General features: G+C 45.2%; 2 protein-coding genes across 2 annotated transcripts; both read right to left on the bottom strand.

Moving 5' to 3' along the window:
• Positions 1 to 1,416: 1,416 nt before the first annotated feature.
• Positions 1,417 to 19,406, bottom strand: map2k6 (mitogen-activated protein kinase kinase 6). Its single transcript, XM_076151677.1, has 12 exons — positions 19,070 to 19,406; positions 9,561 to 9,624; positions 8,795 to 8,843; positions 7,713 to 7,826; positions 7,437 to 7,556; positions 6,882 to 6,998; positions 6,746 to 6,797; positions 6,476 to 6,603; positions 6,196 to 6,273; positions 5,403 to 5,542; positions 4,674 to 4,719; positions 1,417 to 4,459 (listed from the first exon to the last, which is right to left on the bottom strand). Exons 1-12 carry the CDS (start codon positions 19,158 to 19,160, stop codon positions 4,382 to 4,384), a joined length of 1,077 nt encoding a protein of 358 aa, XP_076007792.1. The 5' UTR covers positions 19,161 to 19,406; the 3' UTR covers positions 1,417 to 4,381.
• Positions 19,407 to 19,508: 102 nt separating this feature from the next.
• btbd17a (BTB (POZ) domain containing 17a) lies at positions 19,509 to 22,877 on the bottom strand. Its single transcript, XM_076152283.1, has 3 exons — positions 22,790 to 22,877; positions 21,750 to 22,050; positions 19,509 to 21,310 (listed from the first exon to the last, which is right to left on the bottom strand). The coding sequence occupies exons 1-3, from the start codon at positions 22,875 to 22,877 to the stop codon at positions 20,236 to 20,238; spliced, it is 1,464 nt and encodes a 487-aa protein (XP_076008398.1). The 3' UTR covers positions 19,509 to 20,235.
• Positions 22,878 to 22,955: the final 78 nt, after the last annotated feature.

Below are 22,955 nucleotides of genomic sequence, written 5' to 3'. Positions count from 1 at the left end.
GTCTAGTGTTCCAGTAAAGACGGCTTCTCTATACATCATTCACAAATACGTGCTTGTGTGTGTCGGGGCACGGGATGAACGAGGAAGGGCCGATCCCACATGCTGCCCCTGATAACCCACACACACACAACTCAAAAATAAATAAATCATCCTATCAAGTCATTTTTGATAGCGATCAAGACCTGAAAGTGGGATTTTCTTGAAACAATTTCAGTTCTAGCAGTGAAATGTGAGTCCGTCAAGCAGAATAAGGCAAATTGCTGCACTAGAATAAAGATACTTTACTCAGTATGTACCCCTCAGCAGCTTCAAGGTCTCAGTATTTGCATCGTCCCTGACTGTCCGTCCTGTCCCATCTGTAAACAGGACGCCGTCTCCGTCTCAATAACGGACAAAATGACTTGATAAGATGGGAGATTTTTGCAGTGTTGTGACAGTGTTTTCACTCAGCAGGTGAGTGCAAGGCCGTGTCCACGAATAGACTCGCCGACGGGGGAATTCCCACATGCAAGCGCGTACGTGAAGGCCGACATGAAAGAGAGGCAGGAAACAAACACCTTATTACATCTGTGCATGAGTCTGACTGAGGGACGGTGAGCCATGTGACTTTGGCCATTATCTCCCTGGAGAGGAACAGCAGGGGTAAAGATAGCACTGCCCTCTGGACAGCCTGCCCACTGGGACACACACTCACATACAGACATGAACACAATTGCAGAATCCCATGAAAACGCCATGTGATTTTTGCTTTGCTGACCACATGAGATACACCGCGATCATGAAAGGAGCTCCAACCACGTTTAACACATAGATCTGTTGATATTGGCCATGGGCGCTGCTATAGAGCCTGTAAATCTGTATAAAGGCTTTGGTGACATTAAGAGGGCACTGTGCATAATCACAAACATCAGCCAAACCCCTTCCCATGACTTTCTCGTTAGTATAGTGGACAGTATCTCCGCCTGTCCCGCGGAAGACCGGGGTTCGAACTTTTAACAATTTGGCGCTGCAGACAGGGAGTCACCGCTCAGCTCCTACAGGACACCAAAGTCTGGAACTGGAACCAGTGTGAAACCAGCTTCAGGAAGTCACCATGGTGACGGTAGCAGGGTCAGCGCCCCTCACTTTGCACAGCACCCTCAACAGCAACAAAAGCCTCATGCATGTTTTTGACCTTGCGTAGGAGAAGTAAGTTAGATTTCTCAAATGGACGACGAGAACGACATCAGATACGTAGCACTGAACATGCACGGTTGCAGCTTGAACCGTTTGGAACTCAGTTAAGTTAGACAATCACGTGCTTATCAGTTTGGAAATCACAACTACTACATGTCATGCGTTCCAGTTCTCTTCATCAGGAATAAACAATAACATCGATGCCCACAAATTTTATCCTGCAACAATTGGAAACCATAAGCATTAGGTACGTCATTTATTTCTGAATCATCTTCATAGAAAGGGTCATATCATGTCTATTCAACGTCCATATGTGTGTGTCTAAACATAACCATCTGAATATACACAACAAGGATAGGATTATTGGGCGTTTGGAACAATGGACATCTAAAACGTTGCAATTCTGCAATGGGGGCGTCGTTGTGAAATCTAGTTCTCCATTCGTAATTTCGACTTCTACACAACTTTAGAAACACAATATGACCCACAGCACATGAAGGCAGAGGAGAGAACTGTTTCATTACAGTAAAACAAAAGGTACATGTGACTGTGATATGGCAACATGCAGCGTCAGAGAGGAACTGACGGATTATTCAGAGACGGATAACATGGATGTAGAGCATAGAAACAGGACTTTTAGGCACTTAAACATCTACGCACTGTACAATACACAACTCAAGCGCTGCCATGAGACCACACACACACACACACACGCACACGTGATGCATGAAATGAGAAGAGCCTGGATGTGGGTGGGATGTCAGTGTGTTTGGACTGTACCCTTCTTAGCAGCAGGGGACTTGCACACTTTGTCCCCTAATGCTGGGAGACTCCTTGTCCTGAATCCAGATCCATGTAATCCCTGGCTTTTTATAGTCCATGTCTTTGGTCACACTGAGTAAATGACGTGTTTTACATGAGGAATAATGAGGGCACCGGGCAGGTTAGAGAATTAGGAGAGGGGACAAAGCACCAGCAGTGATGAAACATCTAATGGAGGAGCTGTAAGGGTGAAAGGAAAGCAGCTTCTGGTCAGTGTACCGCAAATTACAGTACAACCTGAAGATGTTTGGGTGTGAAAGGGAGAGCACCGGTCCTCCCACAGAACAGGAAACATCCCGGTGATTACATGTAATGACAGAGCGCACTGTGCTGGACTCAGGATAAAGGAGTCAGGTTTGACTGCTGACAAAAAGAACAAGAGATGAGTTCTGGGGGTTGGACAGGACCGGACTGAACCTCAGGACATCAGAGAGGAAAGCACAAAGATGTCAGTCGGGTTGAGCAGAGTTAAGAACAAAGGCATGGCATGTAAGGATTTGTGAGTAATTCTGCTACTTATATATTGTATGAGGTCAATTTGACTTCACACAATAGGCTCTCGTGTCTTATAATAGATGTGTGCGTATGTAAACAGTAAAAATCTCATGGAATCGGATATTCTCTGATCCTTTTTGGGCCAAATTCATAAGTTTGTACCCTGTGTACCAAACTAGCAGCCGTCATTGCCAGTCATGAGCCCAAGCTGCAACAAGTGCACTAATACTTCTTAAAACATGATTAGGTCATTGCAGACTTGGCGAAGATGCGACAGGAAGCAACAACGACCTTGTACGATGATTCCTGTATCATTTGCTTACATTGCTTAACTTTTGTTTACTTCAATCTCGGCGAGTAAACAAGTCATTTTCTCATGCAGGTTGTTTTGGATACGGAGCATTTAAAAGGCTGTCTGATAGATTGTATGTCTGATAAAGCACAGAAAATGGAATCGGGCATCAAGACCTTTAGTGTAAATGCACCTAACAAACGTGAGGAAATGATGATGATGAAGAGGAGGGAGGAAGGTGAAGGGAGAGAGATCCCTGCATCATTCATATGACAACATGCAGGATTGATCTGAAGTCGTTTCCTGCAGAGGCACAGAGAAGGTTTAAAAGCATGAGCCGCACACACGACACAAACGCACACACCAGCACACACTCCACGTGGACACACACACACACACACACACTCTACTGGATCGCTCAAGTCTTCAGAGGGAAAACAGCAGTTGTAATAAATAAGGAAACTGCAGTAAATACACGGTGAGAGAAGTAAACCTGCATCTAAAATCAGAACAATCATCACTATAATATTAATAATAGCAATAATAATCCAGTTCTCTTTCAAGTTGAACGTGGAGTGGACGAGGGTTCTAATTGGCTCAGAACAGACAACAAAGGAGAAGCAACAACATGGGCGACGCCTCCCCGACACAACGGACCACCGAATGTAACACTCACTCATGGCATGCGCGCACACACTCGCACACACAGGCAGCCAGAACCCAAAACGTGTAGTAGACCTTTGTACTACAGTACCTATGAGTGACCACCAGGGGGCTCTAAGTGAGGCCATACTAGGTTTGCACTTCTTAAACGCTGCAAAACATCTTACCAAGCAAGTTTTGCCTGTAATTGAGTTCCTTTTGTTTATATACTGTTGTATCTCACTTGATTTGAAGAAAATAAGTTTGTTTTGGATAAGACAGAGATTTGTTTTCAGTGTGTTCAATCGTCAGACTGATCTGAGCCCGGAGATATTCTGTAATATTCTGTACATGCAGTCAATTAATAAACCAATGCAACACTTGCTTAAGTATACAAACATTAAGATTATACATAGATAGAATTAAATAATTTTTTTTTTCCATATATCGGCTGCACCTGTTTTCACTTCGCAAAAAAAAAAAAAATCTTACAGGCGGACCATTATAATTTTCCCCACACACACAGTCAACAAAAAGCGACGAGTTTGCTTTTCGACTAGCAGGCGGAGCACAAAGGCAGGACAAATCTAACCCCAGCAGAGGGAGGTTATGTTTGCATACAGATATTTAAAATCATTCCAGATTGTGTGTGTGTGAACCTCCTCCAATATCAGTAGACCAGTTTGACCCCTGTTCCTACCCCACCTCCCCCCATCAGGTAAACGCTGTAGTAAAAGGGGGGGGGACAGGTGGAGGCAGGTAGGGGAGGGACTCCTCGCTTCCTGCTTCTCGACCAGGGCGGCTATCTTTCTCCTCCGATCACCGCCGGGGTTTAGAGGGAGGGTGGAGTCGTGCAGGGTAACCGGGGGAGGCTATGATTGGTGCTTTTTGTTTGTTGGATGTATATTTGAAGAGATCCGCCTCCCTGCCTCCTCAGCGAGTGTGGCAGGCAAATCAGTCCCCCAAGATGGCTTTGACAAAGCTAGCCACGTCGGTCTCTTTGGCCTCATGGGACGTGAAGAAAGGATGTTGCTGAGGAGGAGAATACAGTTGAATATCAGCTCATTACACACACAGCGGTGACGTCATTTCTATTTATTTTCCTGTGTCAGTGTGACATGTGAGGTCAGAGGAGTTTGAGCTGATTTGTAATGTCTGTGCGCCCTCCAGTGTCTGATTATCAGTATTACAAGGTGAGGCGTAACCAATGCCTCTTATCTGCTGATAAAACATGAAACACACTCACCATGAGTTCTGTGTAAGTTGGCCGCTCTTTGGAAACTTTCTTTAAGCTGAAGAGGCAAAAAGCAGCAGTAGGATTAAATCACTTCAATACAAGAAATGTGACTCCTTCATACGTTAGAGCAAACTGAAGTACCGTGCTGTTTATTTATCCTCCTGAGACCCTGCATAAAAAAATGTAATGTCCATATATGAGGACGCTGGGTCACAGGAGAATTATAATTCACTCATAGCTTCACTATTATTTCACAGCAGCTTGATAATGGGATTTTATTTATTCTTTTCAAGACAGACGCTGTAATGGTTTAATGACTTTGATCTAAAATTACATTTTATTCCCCCAAAATAACATAAATCACAGGAAATAACAAAGCCTGTCTGCTAGATTTTTGCCCATTTTTCCGCCTCTCTCTCTGACTCTCCTGTGAGTAACGCAAGAAGAGGACAGCAAACATCACGGCCCGTGTCTGCTTCAGAGCTATGGTACACCTGATAGTTTGTTCTTCCTTTGGAAACCTGATGAATCATTTCCCCAAAAATAAGCAACAGACCGTGAAGATGTCATTTTATAAAAGCAGAAGGACGATTGACTTTGGAGGACACGACACGACACAAATTCATTTAAAAACAAATGAAAAGATCAAGTAGTGTGTGCAGAATATAGAGATGTAAAGGATGCATTTATGTTAACTTAGATTTGGTTCTGGCCGAGTCGGAAATGATGACAACATACCACTGAGAGGTGAAGTCCACAAACTCAGGGGAGAACTGGTCTGCAGGAAGCTGGGGCGAGGGTTCTTCCACCACCTGCTTGAGCTGCTGAAAGGGCGTCCCCCAGGACTCGTAGGGGAAACGCAGGATGGCCAGCTCGATCTGGTGCAGGGGGACAACACACACAGATCACTACAGCGCCACACTGGACAAAAGGTTTCTTTAACTAAACCTGTTTGCATTGACAAAGCCTTAGACAGGTCGACAGGTGGATTGGATAGATTTGATCTGTGAGGCTGTTTTAGGTTTACTTTCTCCTTGTGTTTGTTCCTATATTTGACCAAAACATTCCAGTAAATTGTATAGAGCTATACGAAGTAAGAGTCGACACAATGGAGCTCTTTCACGGGGCATTTGGAGTTCATAATCAAAAAGTTGACCTCTTCCTTTATCCTCTATCGCTGACAGTCTAACAGGCGTCTGTGGTTTTGCGTCTCCACCCGGTCTTTTCCACTCTCATTAATATTAAGTTGAAATTCTCTTGGATTAGTTCCCGCTGCTCTAATAAGCAGGGAGCGGCAGCTGGACAAGCCAAGTTCAAGGATGTGAAATTGCCACCGATTACTGAATCCTCGGCACCAAAATATTCTTTGGTCCGAGTAAGAAACAGTGGTGAATATTAAACACGTCCTAATAGAACGTCTAGACTGTAATTTTGTGCAGAACTGAGCCCCATTGCATGCTGGGTTTCCTCCTGAGCTAGAAATTACCTGATTTACATTCAGAAGGTTTTTGCCTGAAATCCGCTCACTTACCATCGTGATTCCTAAACTCCAGATGTCAGATTTGACATTGTAACCCTTCTGGTTGGTCTCCGGGTTGATCCTCTCTGGCTGTGGTACACGAGGACAGAAAGAGAGCTTTTAATTTGACACAAACTGCACAGGAAGACACACTGTTTCGCATCAAGGAACCGAGTACTTTGTGGCTTTGAATCCAGAGTCTAATTTCTGTAGCTCACTTCAACTACAATCTGATCTCTCTGAATCAAAGCAGTACTTCCTCCTTCATCTGATTGAATCACATCCTGCTCACCGCCATGTAGGGTTTGCAGCCAGCATCCATGGTTTTGGCCACAGAGTCCACCAGATAGCCGCTGATGCCGAAGTCGCACATCTTCACCTGGCCCTGCGTGTTGATCAGCACGTTGGAGGGCTTCACATCTGCCACAAAGAGGGAAAGAAGACCGACTTAAGACAGCAAAACAACTCTATTTCTATATCTATACTCTTCTTAAATGATGAAGAGTGACCACAGTGACAGTGAAGATGGATGGATGTCAATAGTTCTGCTCTTTGATCTTACCTCTGTGTATAACCTGCAGATTGCTGTGCAGATGCTCCAACGCTTTTACTATCTGGAATAACAAATAGCATTGAAAACATTAGTTCGTAATAAGAACACGTAACTGAGGTCATGTGATCTTTTATTATAAACGTACCGAAACAGCGATTTTGCCCAGGATGTCCTCAGGGATGGTCATGCCCTTCTCGATCACCTGTTTATAAAACTTATCTAGAGACGTGTCCATCAGCTCCATGCAGATCCAAACGTCACCCTGGAAACAAGGCGGGGAGGGAGAGAGAGAGAGAGGGGGAAAAGTGATTGGTGATACTGGCAGTAGCATTTGGAGAAAGTAGACATTCCTGACAGTCAGGAAACTCCATTCACAGTTAGGAAGCCAGGAGAGTCGGCAAGGATATCCTGAACACGACTCGTGCAAAGAGTATAATGCATTTCTTTCCGTCTGCTATGTTTTCTAATGACCCAAAGTGGTGTTTATACCACTAGGGGGCAGTGAAAAATGCCCAGACATGAGGACGACAGGTTTGAGTTAAGCACAATGATGTAAAAGGTCGAGGGAATCATAAATGTAATGTCCACATATGAGGACGCAGAGTTTGCCGCAATGTCTTGGGCCACATTGGGATTGACTGTCACACAAGAACGATTCAGGATTTGACCCCTAACCATGGCTCTGGTCTGGTTATGGTACCTCTCTGAACAGAGCTCCGTAGAAGGTGACCGTGTAGAAACAGTCCACTGTCCTCATGGAGATGTCCAGGTCCATGAGCAGCCGCTTCTGCTCCTGAGTGTTCACTGTAGCCCGAATCCGCTGAGGAACAAACACAGAGCTGAATAACAAACTGTCCTTGTTCAAACATGCTTATTGTTCTGTCATCTGATACTTTCTTCAATAAAAAATACTTGGGGGCAAAGTCTTCATCCTGCCGCCACCGCTTCAACCTCTCTCTCCCTCTCTCTCCCTCACCTTAATAGCCATAATGAGTCCACTGGGCATGTGTTTCATCTTGTCCACGACGCCGTACGCTCCTCGACCCAGCTCACAGATCAGCTCCAGGTCATCCGCCTTCACCTCAAAGTTCTGATCGGGACACAACAGCGGATGGAAAACGAATCAGACACTGCTGAGCGAACTCCGACATCAGCTCATACATAACACACACCATCAGGCTCAAGATCAATCATTTTAGTTGTTTATCAAGTACAAATACCACAGTATGAAACAGTAAATACATGTTATAGACTAAATCAGTTAAGAGAATCAGACACATTTGTATTAAAGTAAAGTAAAGTAAGGGTTTTGGGATAATTAAACCTAAAGAGTAAAAGCAGCGTGGTTGTTTATGGAAAATTCCGCTTATTTGATGAGTTTCTAAATAAATGTTTGACAGCGTGCCGGGCAGAGAGAGGCATTCCAGCCTCCCCACAATCACAAGTGTTCAATTCAGCTGTAATGTTCAGCAGAGCATCTTTTACAGCTAACAGAGCCTCTGTTTGTTCAGTCCACCTTTTTGGAGCGAGAGTGATGGGGTCTTACTCAAAAATACATTCCGAGGGAAATAAAGTCAACAGGCGAGTTACATACGAGTCCATAGTCTCTGAATTTAATCTCGGAATAAAACGTCAACCTAATCTTAATGTTTTCACCAATATTTTTAAAAGCTATTCTAATTTCTTGCTGTAATCTGAGACGTGAGAAGCATTTCTATATTTTGTTTGTGTCAGGTTTGACCCAACATGTGTGTTTAAAGATCCAGATCTCAACTGAACACCTGCTTCATCATAGGTCACTGATTGACTGCTACATGATGTGTGTGTGAACAGGACTCAATACATGGACAGAAGTTAGTGATAGCTGTGATTTATGTCAAGGAGTTGATCAGATACTGTGCAGAACCATAAGTGGGTAAAAATGTTTTTTTCCCCCACTTTCATAACCTTTGCAACATTTGGGCATTCGTCAAACTTTTTCTCTATTTTTCATCACAAAAAAACAAATGAAACCTTATTTGGGTTGGAATGAAAAAGTGATTAAAAAACTAAAATTACCTTCTCTCCAATGGTTACACAAGCTTTGGAGTCCAAATCTCTGGGAGGTCTGAAACACACACATTCATCACACACACACATTAAAGCAGCTCTGTGAGAATAAAGGAAACGGTAACTAAATATGTCACAGAAAGCTCAGGGGAAACCAGATTATTATTAAAGCTCTGCCTGTTACAAAGGCTGAGGGTTCGCTTTGTCACTGCACGCCGTTTGTTCTCCTTCAGCCTGAGAACTTGAAGCAGAGAGGTATAAAGTGTTTACGTAGTGAGTTAATTTGTTCTAAACCCTTTGGTTGTGTGTTTCAACCAGGACACATGCTTGGAAACTTTGCCATGGTAAGGAAAAATGTCTGGTTCAAGGATAGAGGCACTCTCAGGAAGGAAGTAGTGGGTGCTTGCAAGACCAAACATTGCTGATTAGTTGCACTTTTTACAACGATTCCACATTTCTTCTGTTGTTGTGTGTGGGGTGGTGGATTTTTGTGGTGCATGTGGAGATGACCCAGCTGTTACACTTGGACTAGTCGCCCATAGTGACAGCCAGGTCATCTCCACAAGAGCCACAAAGATTTATAAACTTCATACCACAGTGGGAATATGAGCAAGAAACACAAAGGAGCCACTAAGTTCAAGAGAATTCCAGGTAAAGGAGTTTCAAATTTGAGGATGAATCGTTAATAGTTCATCGTTGGCTAAGGATGAGTCATGATTCAAGTGTGTGTGCATGTAATCATCATTAGTTATGAATGAATATAAACACATCTTACACTGCAGCAGGAGCAGGCTGCTCAAACACCTCCTTGGAGAGCTTGAGCACCGGCTTCCTCTTACCTGAAACACACAAACCAGATGAAAACATCGTGAAAAAAGGGGCCGGGCAATAATTTATGATTATAATTTATATTGTATTATGACTAAGAGCATTGTATTGTATTGGCTACAAGTTAAATCTGAGCAGAATCTGTTGCAGGATCGTGAAATAAATCCTCACAAACACACCTTGATGCAGCACCACTGTGCATAATGACTGAAAAAAAGGCTCTATTCCCTTTTTTTGCCCTCTCTCTTTGGAAGCTCCCCTTTCTAGCAGTCAGATTAGCGTTTACCACACTTACACTGATTACACCAAACACTCATGTAAGTTCCACAGATCGAATCCCTGATGATTAGCCAGTGGGCTCAGTCTAACAGCTAACAGCAGCTGTCAGCCACTTTAAAACTCCCACTGATGGAAAACGAGGCTGAGTGTGTAACTCAAACTGCAGGGTTCTACAAAGAAGCTCAACAACCACCAGTGGAGAAGAAACTGAGTGGAGTCGACGATGATGCCCTGAAGTCTGCCAGCAGCCTGAGACGCATAGGAACGCTGAAGAAGGTGGGATTCTAATTTAAATAGGTCAATTCAAAGACATCAACACGGATTTTAACATTTAAAGTGAACGATAAATACAAAGTACAACAAAAGCAAAGTAACATACATTAATAAAAATAAAAATATCCTCAGTGTTAAGACAGACACTATTATTTACTGTGAGCCATAATTATATTGTTACCTGGAAAACAAAAGCTCTCCTTGATACCAACCAGCATGATGAATGGAAACAAAGACCACCTTTAATCAACAAGTAGAGCAAAAGTGTAGGAATACAAGCCAGAGAGACGTTGTTGTCTTCTCTGAGATAAAAACAGCTGTCTGGCCTATGAGCATCCCGAAGCTCCAGATGGGGTTAGACACCTACGCTTAGAAGCAGTAAGAGAATCCAGATCCTGACAGAATGTAGGAGGCATTTTGTGCAGGAGGAGGAGGAGAAGCTCGGGCAGCCCAGGTGTGCTCGACCCATGAGGAGGTGCTGCACTGAAGGGGCGACGGCTGGAAGCCTCATTAAGGGGCTGGAGACTTGTGTGTGCGCTCCTCTGTGTGTGTGCTCCTCTGTGTGTGTGTGTGTGTGTGTGTGTGTGTGTGTGTGTGTGTGTGTGTGTGTGTGTGTGTGTGTGTGTGTGTGTGTGTGTGTGTGTGTGTGTGTGTGTCTTGCTACTTTGCCTCCAGTCGGCATCTGGATCAAACCTCCCCAGACTGGCAGGTAGCAGCAGATTCTGGTCCCTTCCTGTGACGTTCCCCTAACCCTAACACTCTGCTAATGTGTGTAGAGTGCATCTGGATGTCTGCGGGCTGATACACAAATGGAATAATCATTTTAAGTTCTTTCAATATTTTATAAGCTACATTTTTATATACACAGGTACAAAGGCTCAGGAAACCTCAGCAGGTGATTTGAGTTCATGAGCTGATTAGAGTGAGACACCCTGAGGCTACAGGATTGAACTTTATCACAATATTGTAATTTTCATGAGCTATAAGCCAGAATCATCAACATTAAAACAAATAAAGGCTTGAAATATTTCACTTTGTGTGTAATGAATCTATAATATATGAGAGTTTACCTTTTTGAATTGAATTACTGAAATAAATGAACTTTTCCACCATATTCTAATTTATTGAGCTGCACTTGTATATTTGACTGTAGGCATACATTTAATATGCTTTTAGATTCATTTCCAGCAATGTTTGTCTTCAAAGTTTACTGGAAAACAGCAAAATCTCCTGCCTCAGCACATTTATTCCTTAATATCCCATAATAATATCTTAATATTTCATTAATATGCAGCATTTGTGGGATCCAGCAAGAGTTATTCTATAAATATATATTGGTTATTATAGTCTAACTGTGGAAACATGACTTTCAGAACTCAATTAAGGATCTTTTTCTTCAGATTTCTTATATTTTGTTATGGAATCTGTACAGTGACATAGCAGTGATGAGCTGATATCAACACCATCCTCTCTGGTGTGTGTGTGTGTGTGTGTGTGTGTGTGTGTGTGTGTGTGTGTGTGTGTGTGTGTGTGTGTGTGTGTGTGTGTTGAGAGAAACGTGTCCTGACAGCAGCGCCGCTCTGTGCTGCTGAATGAGAAGGAGGGGGGAGGCGGAGCTCGGTCACGTGTGATGTCATTCATAACAGTCTGTGGTGTTCCCTGTCAATGCTGGAACACAACTGACGCTTTGAGCAACACAACGCAACACAACGCCGACCAACACGGCAATATTTAACATCTCCTCCCTCCTCCCTGTGATGTCACATGTTTCTAACAACAGCTGTGGATTCAGGTGTGTCTGGAATGCTGCAACTGGAATAACTTGAATTTCTCACATTGCTGTAATACAAATTCCTAAAGTTGTGTACCTGGGGATAATATCTGTCATTCAGAAAGCAATTCTGAAGGCAAGGTCAGCACAGATGTGGATGGATGCAAGCTTGCAGACACACACAAACACAAGTCTGTGTCCGGTGAGTCCTGGTTTGTTGAAACAGTTCAGGGTGTGCCGCCGCCGCCGCCGCCGCCGAACTATGTGTCACTCCACCGGCGGCCTCTAGCTGCCTGCCTCCTGAGCTCCGCTTTCCAAAGCAGCTTTGTTGCAGTAAAATGTCAGTTTGAGCTCCTCCCACATGCATTTACACAGACAACAATGGTAACTGGAAACCAACACCGCTAATAGATCCATAACAACACTCAACACAACGCATTAAAGTCCAACACGGTGACAAAGAGGAAACATCCAGAAGGCCCAGACTTCACCAAGACTGCACGTAAAGTCTTACACTAAACTACCCATTTAGACACAAACCTGCGTAGTTGCAGAACATTAAGCCAAACGGGCCGTGTTCTTTTGGAGAATATAACTCCAGATATTGGAGTGGATGAGTTGTGTAAGAGTTATTTGAAGTCATGTTGCTGCAGTGCCACTTGTGCATAAAATTAGTTGTTGCAAAAAAGCACAGAATTCATTACAATTACAGTCAAATAGGCCATTCGTACCAAAATATTGTGTAAAAATAGGACTTAAGAGCCAAAATGCAAAATGCTTTATCAACGGCCATATGGTGAAATGAAGAAGATGAAGGTGAGGAGGAAGGTGAAAAAGATTACAACTACAATGTGAGCACTTGCTGCAGGCTGAGAAATCTGAAATCTGATGTATAGATGTCAGTCACACTGCCAGTTATTACATAAAAATCTGATTTATTTCCAGACTGAGAATATCTGCCAATCGTCAACAACACGTGTCCAACATGTGCCACACGGGGGCAACGATCTATTTAGCAGGTCAACCAGTCAGCATAGATCTCAGCAGAATTTACTGAATGTGCCAATACGCAAATAAAGACAGGAGACATAATTCATAGCCTCCTTTAAAAGCATAAGCAGCTCTGCAATAAGAGCATGGAGAGAGAGAGAGAGAGAGAGAGAGAGAGAGAGAGAGAGAGAGAGAGAAAGAGAGCGAGAGAGAGATGCAAGGAAGAATGAGGCAGGAGGTCATTAGAGGGTCAGAGTGGAAAGCGGGAGGATCATTTGGTTATGTAACCTGTGTGCATGGCAGGAATATAAGCATGTGCTCGGCCTCGCTCCTATTATATAGCATTTGATTTCTAAGCTGTGTTCAGAGCCCCGGTTGACGTGAGCGCTGGATTTTTTCTTGCATAACGCACGCATGTTGACTTTTCTTACTTTTCGTTCCTGCTGAGCTCAGCATCCGACCTTGATGTTGTGGTAGGCAAGCACAGGGTTAATTAAAAGCAGCAGTACATGTTATTCCCCGGTGATTTGCAGCACATGAGCTGAAGTATGTTAGTGAAATGCCAGAGGGAGGCCACAGGAGCTGGGTGTCTGCACTGGGACACTCCTTGTTCCCACTGAAAGCACCGAGAACAAGGAAGGCAAATCATGGCCTCATGCTAACACACACACACACACACAATTATCATTTTCTCCAGAAACAAAGAGAGGAGAGGAAGACAATGCACACAGCTTTATGCCACACCCAAGTTTAACATGCACACTGCAAAAGAAATCTCTCAATGGAGGCCAAAATGTTCTGTCAGAGGTTCTAATTCAATTGTTCTAAGGGGGGAAAAGAAACACTAAGGTAAGAAATCTCTGCAGCCGTGAGCCAAGAAGCTGGTTGGCAGAGTGCGATCTGCTTTCAAACGGAGAACGGGTCTTCTTGTGTCGCTCCGTGTTCCAGATTTGAGGGAGTTGCAGGTTTTCCTCAGCCAAGTTAAACCTGGAACAACCCCTGATAACTCTAATCTCAGCCAAAACTCTGCATGCACGGCTTCATAATGCAGGAAAGAACAAATTAATACGGCCAATTATGTAATGCAGGAGTGTATCGGGGGTCGCAGAGTTTTGAATGAGCTGCAGATGCTATGACACTGGACTATTGGTGGATAAGAAAAAGGCCAGACTGCTTGATAACGACTCTGGATGACAGGAACACACACAAGTGACCGGACCGCCCGCTGCCTGTTGCTAACCCACACATGCACTCCGGCTGGAATTCCAACAATCCCGAGAGTTCCTCAATGGAATTCCACAGACAGGGGAGGAACACAGATCAATCACAGAGAGACACAGTGAACCACAAGGACAGGAAGAGACTGAGAACAGTACGAGAGGAGGAAAGGGGGGGCGGGGGGGCGAGAGAGAGAGAGAGAGAGAGAGAGAGAGAGAGAGAGAGAGAGAGAGAGAGAGAGAGAGAGAGAGGGATATGAAAATAACTGGAGCGGGGGGCCCTGGGCCTGCCCCCTCCGACCTCGCTGGCAGTTTTGCGAGATACTCTACGCTTCCAAACATGGCAGCTCCTTTAGGTTCCAGCTGTCGGAAGCTGCTTTGGGAAGCATGTCGTCACCGGCTCCTGCTACACTTCCTGAGCACTTGGCTTAACTCAGCGATACTCGCAGAACGCCGAGTGTGTGTGTGAGGGTATCGGCTTTAGGTCAGCGCAGAGCCAGACAGCTTATTAACTCAAGTCCAAATACCTTACACTGCAAAAACTAACCGGCATCTTATCAAGGCATCTTATCATCAAAAGACAACAAACTCCCAGTGCATAGATTATCCAACACTCATCAACTAGAATCCTATTTTCTGGTTGATTTCTAGCAGTAATCAGCAAAGGGATTGTAGTATGGACTGTATGCTGAATGTCTAAAGGTCCATATGCATGCACAGGATGGCTGCACTAGGGAGACTCTATAAGTTTTGGTTGGGGTGAAAGACTGGGATTGAACCAGGAATCTTGCGATCCTTCTCCCACCCGATCCACGCCAGTCAGTATTAAACACCGCAGACTGACGTGAAGCGCAGGAGCAAACATGTCATCAACTCTGTGTGCAAGCGTCTAACATCATTAGAATCCAGGCTTGTCCATCAGTGAGTAACGCTCCGCACACCAGGGCTGATTGATCGGTTCTAAGGAAGTGAGGCTGAGAGACGAATCAATCACCCCCCATTAGAATTATGATGTAACAATTTCAAAACTCCAGCCGAGAGAAAATTGCTTTTTCAACCCTGACCGGTGGGGTTGCGGTTGCTTTCTTATCAAGAACGAGGGCGACGGCGATTCTGCAGTTCCCAAGGCCTCTGCATGATATTAAGAGAGGAAGAGATGATCTAATACCCTGCAGCAGACTATTGCAGGGCCGAGTGTGTGCTGCTAGAAAACGTGCACGTCCAGGAGAAACAAAGAAGTGAAGAAGCATAGATTAGAGGAAGTAGATCCACCTGCAGCACGTTCGTTTGACTCCACTGACAATGAGGCCCCGATGTTCAGTTTCATCAGAGGAAGATGGAAGCCTGCTGCGATCGCAACGAGACAGGCCTTGGATTTATGTGCTTCTGACATTCAGTGCAACACACACACACACACACACACAGGCGCACACACACAGGCGCACAGACACACGCGCATCTCCTTGCTCCACACAGGATGAAATGACTGCTGCATTATAAACCTCTGCTTGAGTGTTTGCCCACAATAAAGCTGGAATAAACAGGTTCTGTTTCGAAATGGAACTGACCCAAATAATGCTGCTGCTGCTACTTCTGTGCGATGGCTAAGATGCTGCAGTCTGGAGTGTGTGTGTGTGTGTGTGTGTGTGTGTGTGTGTGTGTGTGTGTGTGTGTGTGTGTGTGTGTGTGTGTGTGTGTGTGTGTGTGTGTGTGTGTGTGTGTGTGTGTGTGTGAACCAGAGCTAAGACTGCTGCTGGCGTTTCATCAATGAGCCGATTGAGACGTAAACAAAAGGATTTATGACGTCCTTTGATGGAAACATGAAAACATAATTTAGTTCCGGCCTCTCAAATGTAAGGATTTGATCCGTTTCTTAGCTTTCTAAATTAATTTGGTTGATTTGGACGGTTATTTAAAGCTAAGTGAGGGGGAATTCATTTTAGAATTTATGGAATTTGACTTTGTTTTGGTAGCAGAACGATACTTCCCATCCATCTCTCTGCCTCAGGAACAGATGGGTCAAGCTCACAAGACCAAACATCAATGACTGACCAATGCAAACCAACCCAACCAGGCATTCAACCTCCATTTTGCAAAAGTTCTGGAGGGCCTCAGTTTAAAGACATCACAAATCCTCCTATTGGAAGACGAAGAAGCAGAAGAAGAAGCCAGTGACTTCACTTAATAAATATGATAAACTAGATTCTACTAAACTACTTGCTTGAGAGCTCAGACATTCTTACTCAGGCCAGCACACAGTACAGTTAGACGGATCATCTGGACAAAGCTGTGAACAAGTCGACTGTTATTGCAGCAAACAAGACACTAAACCACAGAGCTGCAGTCCACCATCAATTGGCTCGTCCAGACAGCAGATTGTGTATCTGTGCAGCTGAAAAACGCAGCCCGGAGGATTTGCATGACAAACGTGCCATCAGTGCAGGGGTGCGAGGGTCGGGCCGGGGGGCTACAGGGGGGGGACACGAGCTGGGAGGGTCACTGTCACCACCAGCACACTGTGGCAACTCAGAGCTACATACAATGGCGAGGGGGGGGGAACAAGCATCCACACAGCCAGCGCCTTCACACGCAACACACACACACACCAGGGCCCCGACGACACCAGGATGGCAAGTGAGAAGAACAGGAAACTAGCTGCAGGAACAAGATCTAGACAAGAGGGTGGAATTCCAATCAAAAACATAATTTCCACTCTGAATAAAGGCGTTTAAATTCAGAACTGTTACTTGATGCCACTTTATGAATGGAATAAAGACTTAAAAAGGCTGAGAGCGATGAATCTCCAATGAAACAGACGTGAGAGAGAGTTATCAGCTGACATTTGGCCTCCATGAACTTTACAATCAGCTTAAGCCTCTGCCGACTCTCTCTCTCCCTCTCTCGCCCCTCATTCTCCCATTAAGCAACACACACAGTATAATCTCTCTATGATGACATCGCATTTTCATCGCATCACTTTTTCTTTCCCATACATACACGCCGCTTACTTACATTTTTTTTTGCCTGAGTGAAAATTGAAGCCCAGTGTTTATGTAAATGCACTGCATGCCAGCTCAGGCCTGACACCAGTGGCCAATCATAACAGAGCCAGCAGGGCCTTAAAGATACACTAACCCTCCAAAGTGTTTTCAATCAGTCAGGCAGTATTTTTCCATGCACTTCATAAAAACTTTGATCCTGCAATTAAGGCGACGGATCTCCCTTTCTTTCATACGTGTAAACACCTTCATACAGGGAAATTTAAAAGTAGGAAAGGAAGAGATTGAGAAACACTTACGAGCCGTTACGGCGCTCGATTCTGCGGCGTGTAAACCGCTCATTTTCATCAGAATATGTCCTCTATGCATGCATTTCCTCGATCCTAACTCCACTCCACATACAGTAACGTGTAAATGTACTGGAGTATCGCAGCAAGGAAGAGTAGAGGAGGACCAATATGGCCACTTCAACCAATTTGCCGATCACTACGTTCTGACAACATCCTCAATAATAGCAGCAATGATTGGTTGCCGGCCTAATTCACTTCCTGTCACAGTAGCAGCAGTAGCGTCTCTGCTCCTCTGCGCCTCCTCTACATCAATGAATGACACCAGAAACCCACTTCTGCCGTCAGGAAAGTCCCAAAACGAGTCATTCATCAAAAATAAACCCCGCTCTTGTGAGATTATTCATCACAACATGAAGCGACTGCGACAAGACAGTTCCTCTTCCCCCAGCTCAGATAAAACAGCACAAGGCTTTTCTGCATGGCCGTCTGCAAGGGCTCTCTGCTACCTGCACGTATCCTGTACAGCCTTGTGTGTGTGTGTGTGTGTGTGTGTGTGTCCTGCATGTTGTGCAATGAACAAGCCTCACTTTGGACTTCTTGGAAAACAACGCCGAGGGGGGAGAGGAAAAAGCTGGTGCTCTTTTTTTTTGCTTTGCAGTTTGTTTTCCTGAAGGCTGCGTTCACTCACAGTTTAATTGATCAGAGAGAGAGAGAGAGAGAGAGAGAGAGACGTAGAGAGGTAGAGAGAGAGAGAGAGAGAGAGAGAGAGAGAGAGAAAGAGAGAGCAGGTTGGATTTGCATGACTCCACAACGTGTGCTCTTCATGTTATTCGTGCCTCACGGGGGTCAAAGTGTGAGCCGCACACACACACTCCTGCATCGCTGCGTGCCTCACATGCTTTTATATACATGCTGGGTGGGAAAGAAACAGCACATCATTGGAAATGCACCCAAGGGTTTGACACATATCCAGTTGCTTGGAGCGAAGCAGCAGCTGGCAGCCTGGGACCTTTTTTGCTTGGAGACTTGTATTTTAATAGCCCCCTCTTACCCACTGTTCCTTCAACTGTTTGCACAACTCACATCACAACTCTATTCTATTTATAGATTTTTTCATTACTTATGCGTTTAGCTGCAACAATCAATCAATCCTCCTCCTGTGTCTCTCCCCGTTTGGCCCAAACACACAATAAAGAGGCAAACTTGCCCACCACTGACAGCTGCAGGTTGCCATGTCATCTGGCTGCAGTGCAACTCAGGCAAATGTGTATCTATGCAACATGATTTGTTTGATTAGAGCCTGCATGGGATTTGCATGAAGTGCTGCAGCAGAGTTGCTAATATAAAGAGTTGTCCTTGGATATCTCGTGACTGTTGGAAGTGCAAGCCTGTGTGCTCCACATCCCTCTGCCTGTAGACTGCGAATAACGTCAATATGAGTGAGTACACACAGCATCGTCTTACCAGGAACTGTGCAAAGAGGAAGATCTGAAACAGGAAATGCAACTGACCCTTTCTAAACCATCTAACTTTAAAATGCACCGGCCGTCTCCAGCCTGCAGCCGTGCATGCTGCAGGACGTGCAGCACTGATTGCATAGGAGTAGTTTCACAGATATCGCATTCGTGTGTTCTTACCTCCCTTTGGCTGAGACATTTCCCCTCTGCTTTGATGGGGGGGAGGGGAAGCACAAAAGACTTTGCCTTCTTTCTCACTCCCTCCCTCCATCGCCCTCGCACTGGAGCTTCAGCGGCTCGCTTTGCAACAAAGATGCAAAATACGAGCCTCGATCTTCATGCACTTGGAGCCTTTTTGCGTCCGGAGCGTGTGTATCCGTGCAAGGGACGATATTAGAAATGCACAGCGTCCGGAGCCGCCGGGAAGGAGAGAATTTTGCAAACGCACTGCAAAGAATTCTCCGCAGCACTTACATGATGGGCCAAGGCTGGCAGCTGAAAGCTCCTAACTTGGATCAGTGCGAGCCCTGCGAGAGAACGTTCTTCCTGCTTACAGCGCGGTGCATGCTGGGAACCGTAGTCCTCTCTGTGTGTTTGTGTGTAAGTACAACGCCGACTTACTTCTGCGTTCTATTTGAATATTCTGAATATTCTGAATATTCTGAGTGTTGTTTAAAGTCATTATTAAGGAATTGTAAAGTCGTGTTTTTATTTTTCATCCTTTTAATCAGTGTTCAGCAACAAGAGATTCAATACGAGACAAATAATAAATATGAATAAATAACAATAATCAAGCACTTGGATAAACATTCAGTTTACGACCTTTACACTCAAGTTAATTTAAGAGTTAAGTTGTTGTTTTTTATTGAGTTTACATCGCTGTAATTTGTTATTTTATTCATAATATTTTATTTCATACAATACAATTATTTGATACTTTTCTCAACATAGATTATAAAGTAAAAGTCAAATAAAATGCCATAAAAACCAGACAAGAGGACAATATAAAAGCAAAGCTAAGATAAAAACACATTAAATTATAAGTAAGAAAACTACAAATATGCAAAACTCTCAGGAAAAAGCAAAGACAATGTTAAATATTGTTTTGAATATTTAATTCCCTAATTCCAAATCCTTCAAACGGAAGATTTAAACTAAACTAAACTACACAGATAACATCCAACTCTCCTAACCTCATACGTTGTGATGCATCCTGGATCTTAGAGGGGATCTGAACTCATTTAGATGCCAGAAATGCGATAAACCAACTTACAAATAGATCCATCTTCCCCAAACACTAAAGATGAGGTCAGATGTCACTCAGAGACAGAGAGGGAGGTCAAGGTTCACTTTTTGCTGGCAGTGAGGGTTTGGTACAGCGGCTTCACTATAATATGGATGGAGAGGGAACCATCGGCGACGTAATCAGACGTCTTGCGGTAAAGGTCGGCTTCCTCCAAGAAATCCTCATTCTCCTCCGTGCTCTGATAGAAGTTATAGATGTGCCTCACCACCGCCTTCCCCTTGTGCTGAGCCATCACCAGCACCGTCTTCTGGAAGTTCACGCCTGCAAAGTCTGCGCTGGATGTGGCCGGCGTGACGATGAGGCGAGGCCGCCCTCTCTCTACACGTGACGGCTGCGTGGTGCCTGCGTCTGTGTTGGTGGGTTTAGAGCTGAGCGCTGCCCAGCGAGGAGAGAAGAGGCCGTTCCAGGTCACTCTCTTGCTGGCGTCGTGGCCGCTGGGTCCCAGTTGGGTCTGGAAGCTGGTGCTGCGGTCGTCGCGTGTTGGGTTGTTGATGTTCCAGGAGAAGCCCCACACCGGGGACAGGTAGTTCCTGGGCATGAAGAGACTGCAGTTCACGTCGAAGAACTTGGCCATCTGCAGTGGCGAGGCCGAGTGGAACTGGTAGGACATGTACAGCAGGTCACGCACCGACTCCTGGTACCGGGCCAGGATGGAGGACTGGGTCTGCAGGCGGAAGAGCTCCCGCGGCGGCATCATGGCGTAGCGAACGGCTCTCAAAGCGTTCTCTGCAGTCAGACCGTCCGGGTCGTTCTGGACGATCCAGACCTCCAGCGCGGCAAAGAGCTCCATCTCGCTCTGCAGGACGAGGTCGGAGCGCGGCAGCAGTGACATGAGGAGGCGGCTGCTGATGACGCTCCACTCTCCGCTCCGCAGCACAGAGGAAAGGTTCCAGGCCAGATACTGGAGGCAGCTGTCCCTCAGGGTCACGTCTCCGGCCTGCAGAGCGTACTCATACCAGCCCGCCACGTGACCCAAGGGAGAGTCCCGGGCCAGGTTCTGGGTCATGTACTGGGTGAGGCCTTGCTGTAGACCCAGAACACGGTACTTAGTGGCTAACCTGTGCAGAGGCATGGCCTGTTCCAGATGAAGGCTCAGTTCTCCACAGTACAGGTACCTGCAGGGAGAAATGTGGCAATTTGAGTTCTGCCATCTCAACAAAGTGTCAGTGTGAAAGCCCTGAAGCCAACATCTGTAGCCACCTCACCCGTGTCATCCCCATGGTTACAGTGCTTACAAATACAAACACAGCTCCTACAGCTGTCCACTGACAAACTGCTGACTCGGACTTTAAATGACTACAGTAATCTATTCTATTCTATTCTATCATACATCAGTTCTACCTGTCTTCCTCTCATCCATCCGTTTGATTTATTTTTGTCCCTTGCTTATAGAACTGCAGCTTCACCACCACTAGAGGGCGTGCAAACATAAAGAAAGCGACCTAAAGTTGATCCCTGTATATACAGTATGAGTTCAGTTGTTTGGATGATATTAAGATTTAGATTGAGACTTTTAGATGTTTTATAATAAACTCCCCAGTCCTGCTGTCTCACCTGATGAACTTATCAAACACAGCGGCACAGTCCGGGCTCTCTTTAAGTACCAGACTGCTGCTGTTGTTGTTGTTTCGGCTCAGCAACATGTCAGCAAACACGGAGCTCTGCAGGGAGAGCAGCAGGGAGTGAGCCTGGATCACCTTCACCTCCTCTGCGTTGGGTGTCTCCACCCTGAGTGACACGTCACTGCTGTCTCCCTGCGCCATCAGAGCCTCCAGGTGCCACACCAGGGCCGCGGAGTGACTGATGGTGTCGCCTCCTCCTCCTCCGTCGGGGGTTCTCTCGACTTTCAACACGCCTGATGGAGGCAAGAGGACGAAGAAGAGGTTCAGTGCTGTGCTGTGTCCTTGGTTTAAAGGGTTAAATTTGAGTAGTATAGTTTCAGATTAGCTGTGGCAGGCAAACTAGGCTTTGCAGTTATTGGAGGCGCGACAACATTATGAGAAGTAAAGCTGAATGTCCATAGATGATGATGAGACTGGGGAGAAGGGGAAATGAGCGATCATCAGGATCCATGACATTGATCCGTCCGGGCGACCTGACTCGTCTGCACACTGAGGGATTGTGGGTCACGTTTAATTAAAGCTTTGACTCAGATGAGGCTTGTAATCCCAGCCCCCCTCCCCACACACACACACACACACACAAACACCATGCCATCCATCCTCTACTGCAAACATCTAATCTCATCAAGTCGTCAAATCCGACTTCTAGGGGGAAAATGACCTCATAAAATATCCAAACTAAACTAGAAGTGTATCCGCTGCTATCTAGTTTTGATTCATAGAGCATTCTTCCTCTTTCTGGTTCTTTATAAACGCCTGACACTTCCTTTTCCTCCCTCCTCTGACAAAAAGGAGAACATGATTCGGAATCAGTTATGCAACTTTTCTTTGTGGGTCGTGTTCTTCCTGTAAAATCACAGCCTGCTTTTTCACAAACCGTCAGCGGGGGGAAATCTGTTCTAAAGTCCAGACTGAGACAAAGTAGACAAAGTAGAAAAGTACAAAATGATGCAACCTAGCAGAGTTTCTTACCTGCAGCAGCTGGTCCCAGGTGACAACAGAGAGCCAATAGGAGCATCCGGACTCTGATTTGGGCCCGGGCCGTGTTTTGTTTGAGCATCCTTTCAGTTAGTGTGCTTTCAGTCATCTGTCATGTAGTCTTCCTCCCCTGTGCTGATGGGTTTGTGTGTGTGTGTGT

The sequence above is a fragment of the Genypterus blacodes genome, unplaced genomic scaffold, assembly GCF_046128005.1.
Source record: "Genypterus blacodes isolate CSIRO-AG114 ecotype Tasmania unplaced genomic scaffold, CSIRO-AGI_Gbla_v1 ptg000055l_1, whole genome shotgun sequence".
Classification (NCBI taxonomy): Eukaryota; Metazoa; Chordata; class Actinopteri; order Ophidiiformes; family Ophidiidae; genus Genypterus; species Genypterus blacodes.
The sequence above is the reverse complement of the archived record's forward strand: the minus strand, read 5'-3'. Positions and strand labels throughout refer to the sequence as shown.

What these genes read in the sequence shown, in the direction of transcription:
- map2k6 (XM_076151677.1), bottom strand. Translation starts at nt 19,160, where the DNA reads ATGGAGGGAGGGAGTGAGAAAGAAGGCAAAGTCTTTTGTGCTTCCCCT. An exon ending in TGGGCAAAATCGCTGTTTCG is followed by an intron (nt 6,798 to 6,881) that starts GTACGTTTATAA and finishes TTGTTATTCCAG; the next exon opens with ATAGTAAAAGCGTTGGAGCA. An exon ending in GGAGTTTAGGAATCACGATG is followed by an intron (nt 5,543 to 6,195) that starts GTAAGTGAGCGG and finishes CCCCTGCACCAG; the next exon opens with ATCGAGCTGGCCATCCTGCG.
- btbd17a (XM_076152283.1), bottom strand. Translation starts at nt 22,877, where the DNA reads ATGCTCAAACAAAACACGGCCCGGGCCCAAATCAGAGTCCGGATGCTC. An exon ending in CCTGGGACCAGCTGCTGCAG is followed by an intron (nt 22,051 to 22,789) that starts GTAAGAAACTCT and finishes TGCCTCCATCAG; the next exon opens with GCGTGTTGAAAGTCGAGAGA. An exon ending in GTGTTTGATAAGTTCATCAG is followed by an intron (nt 21,311 to 21,749) that starts GTGAGACAGCAG and finishes TTCTCCCTGCAG; the next exon opens with GTACCTGTACTGTGGAGAAC.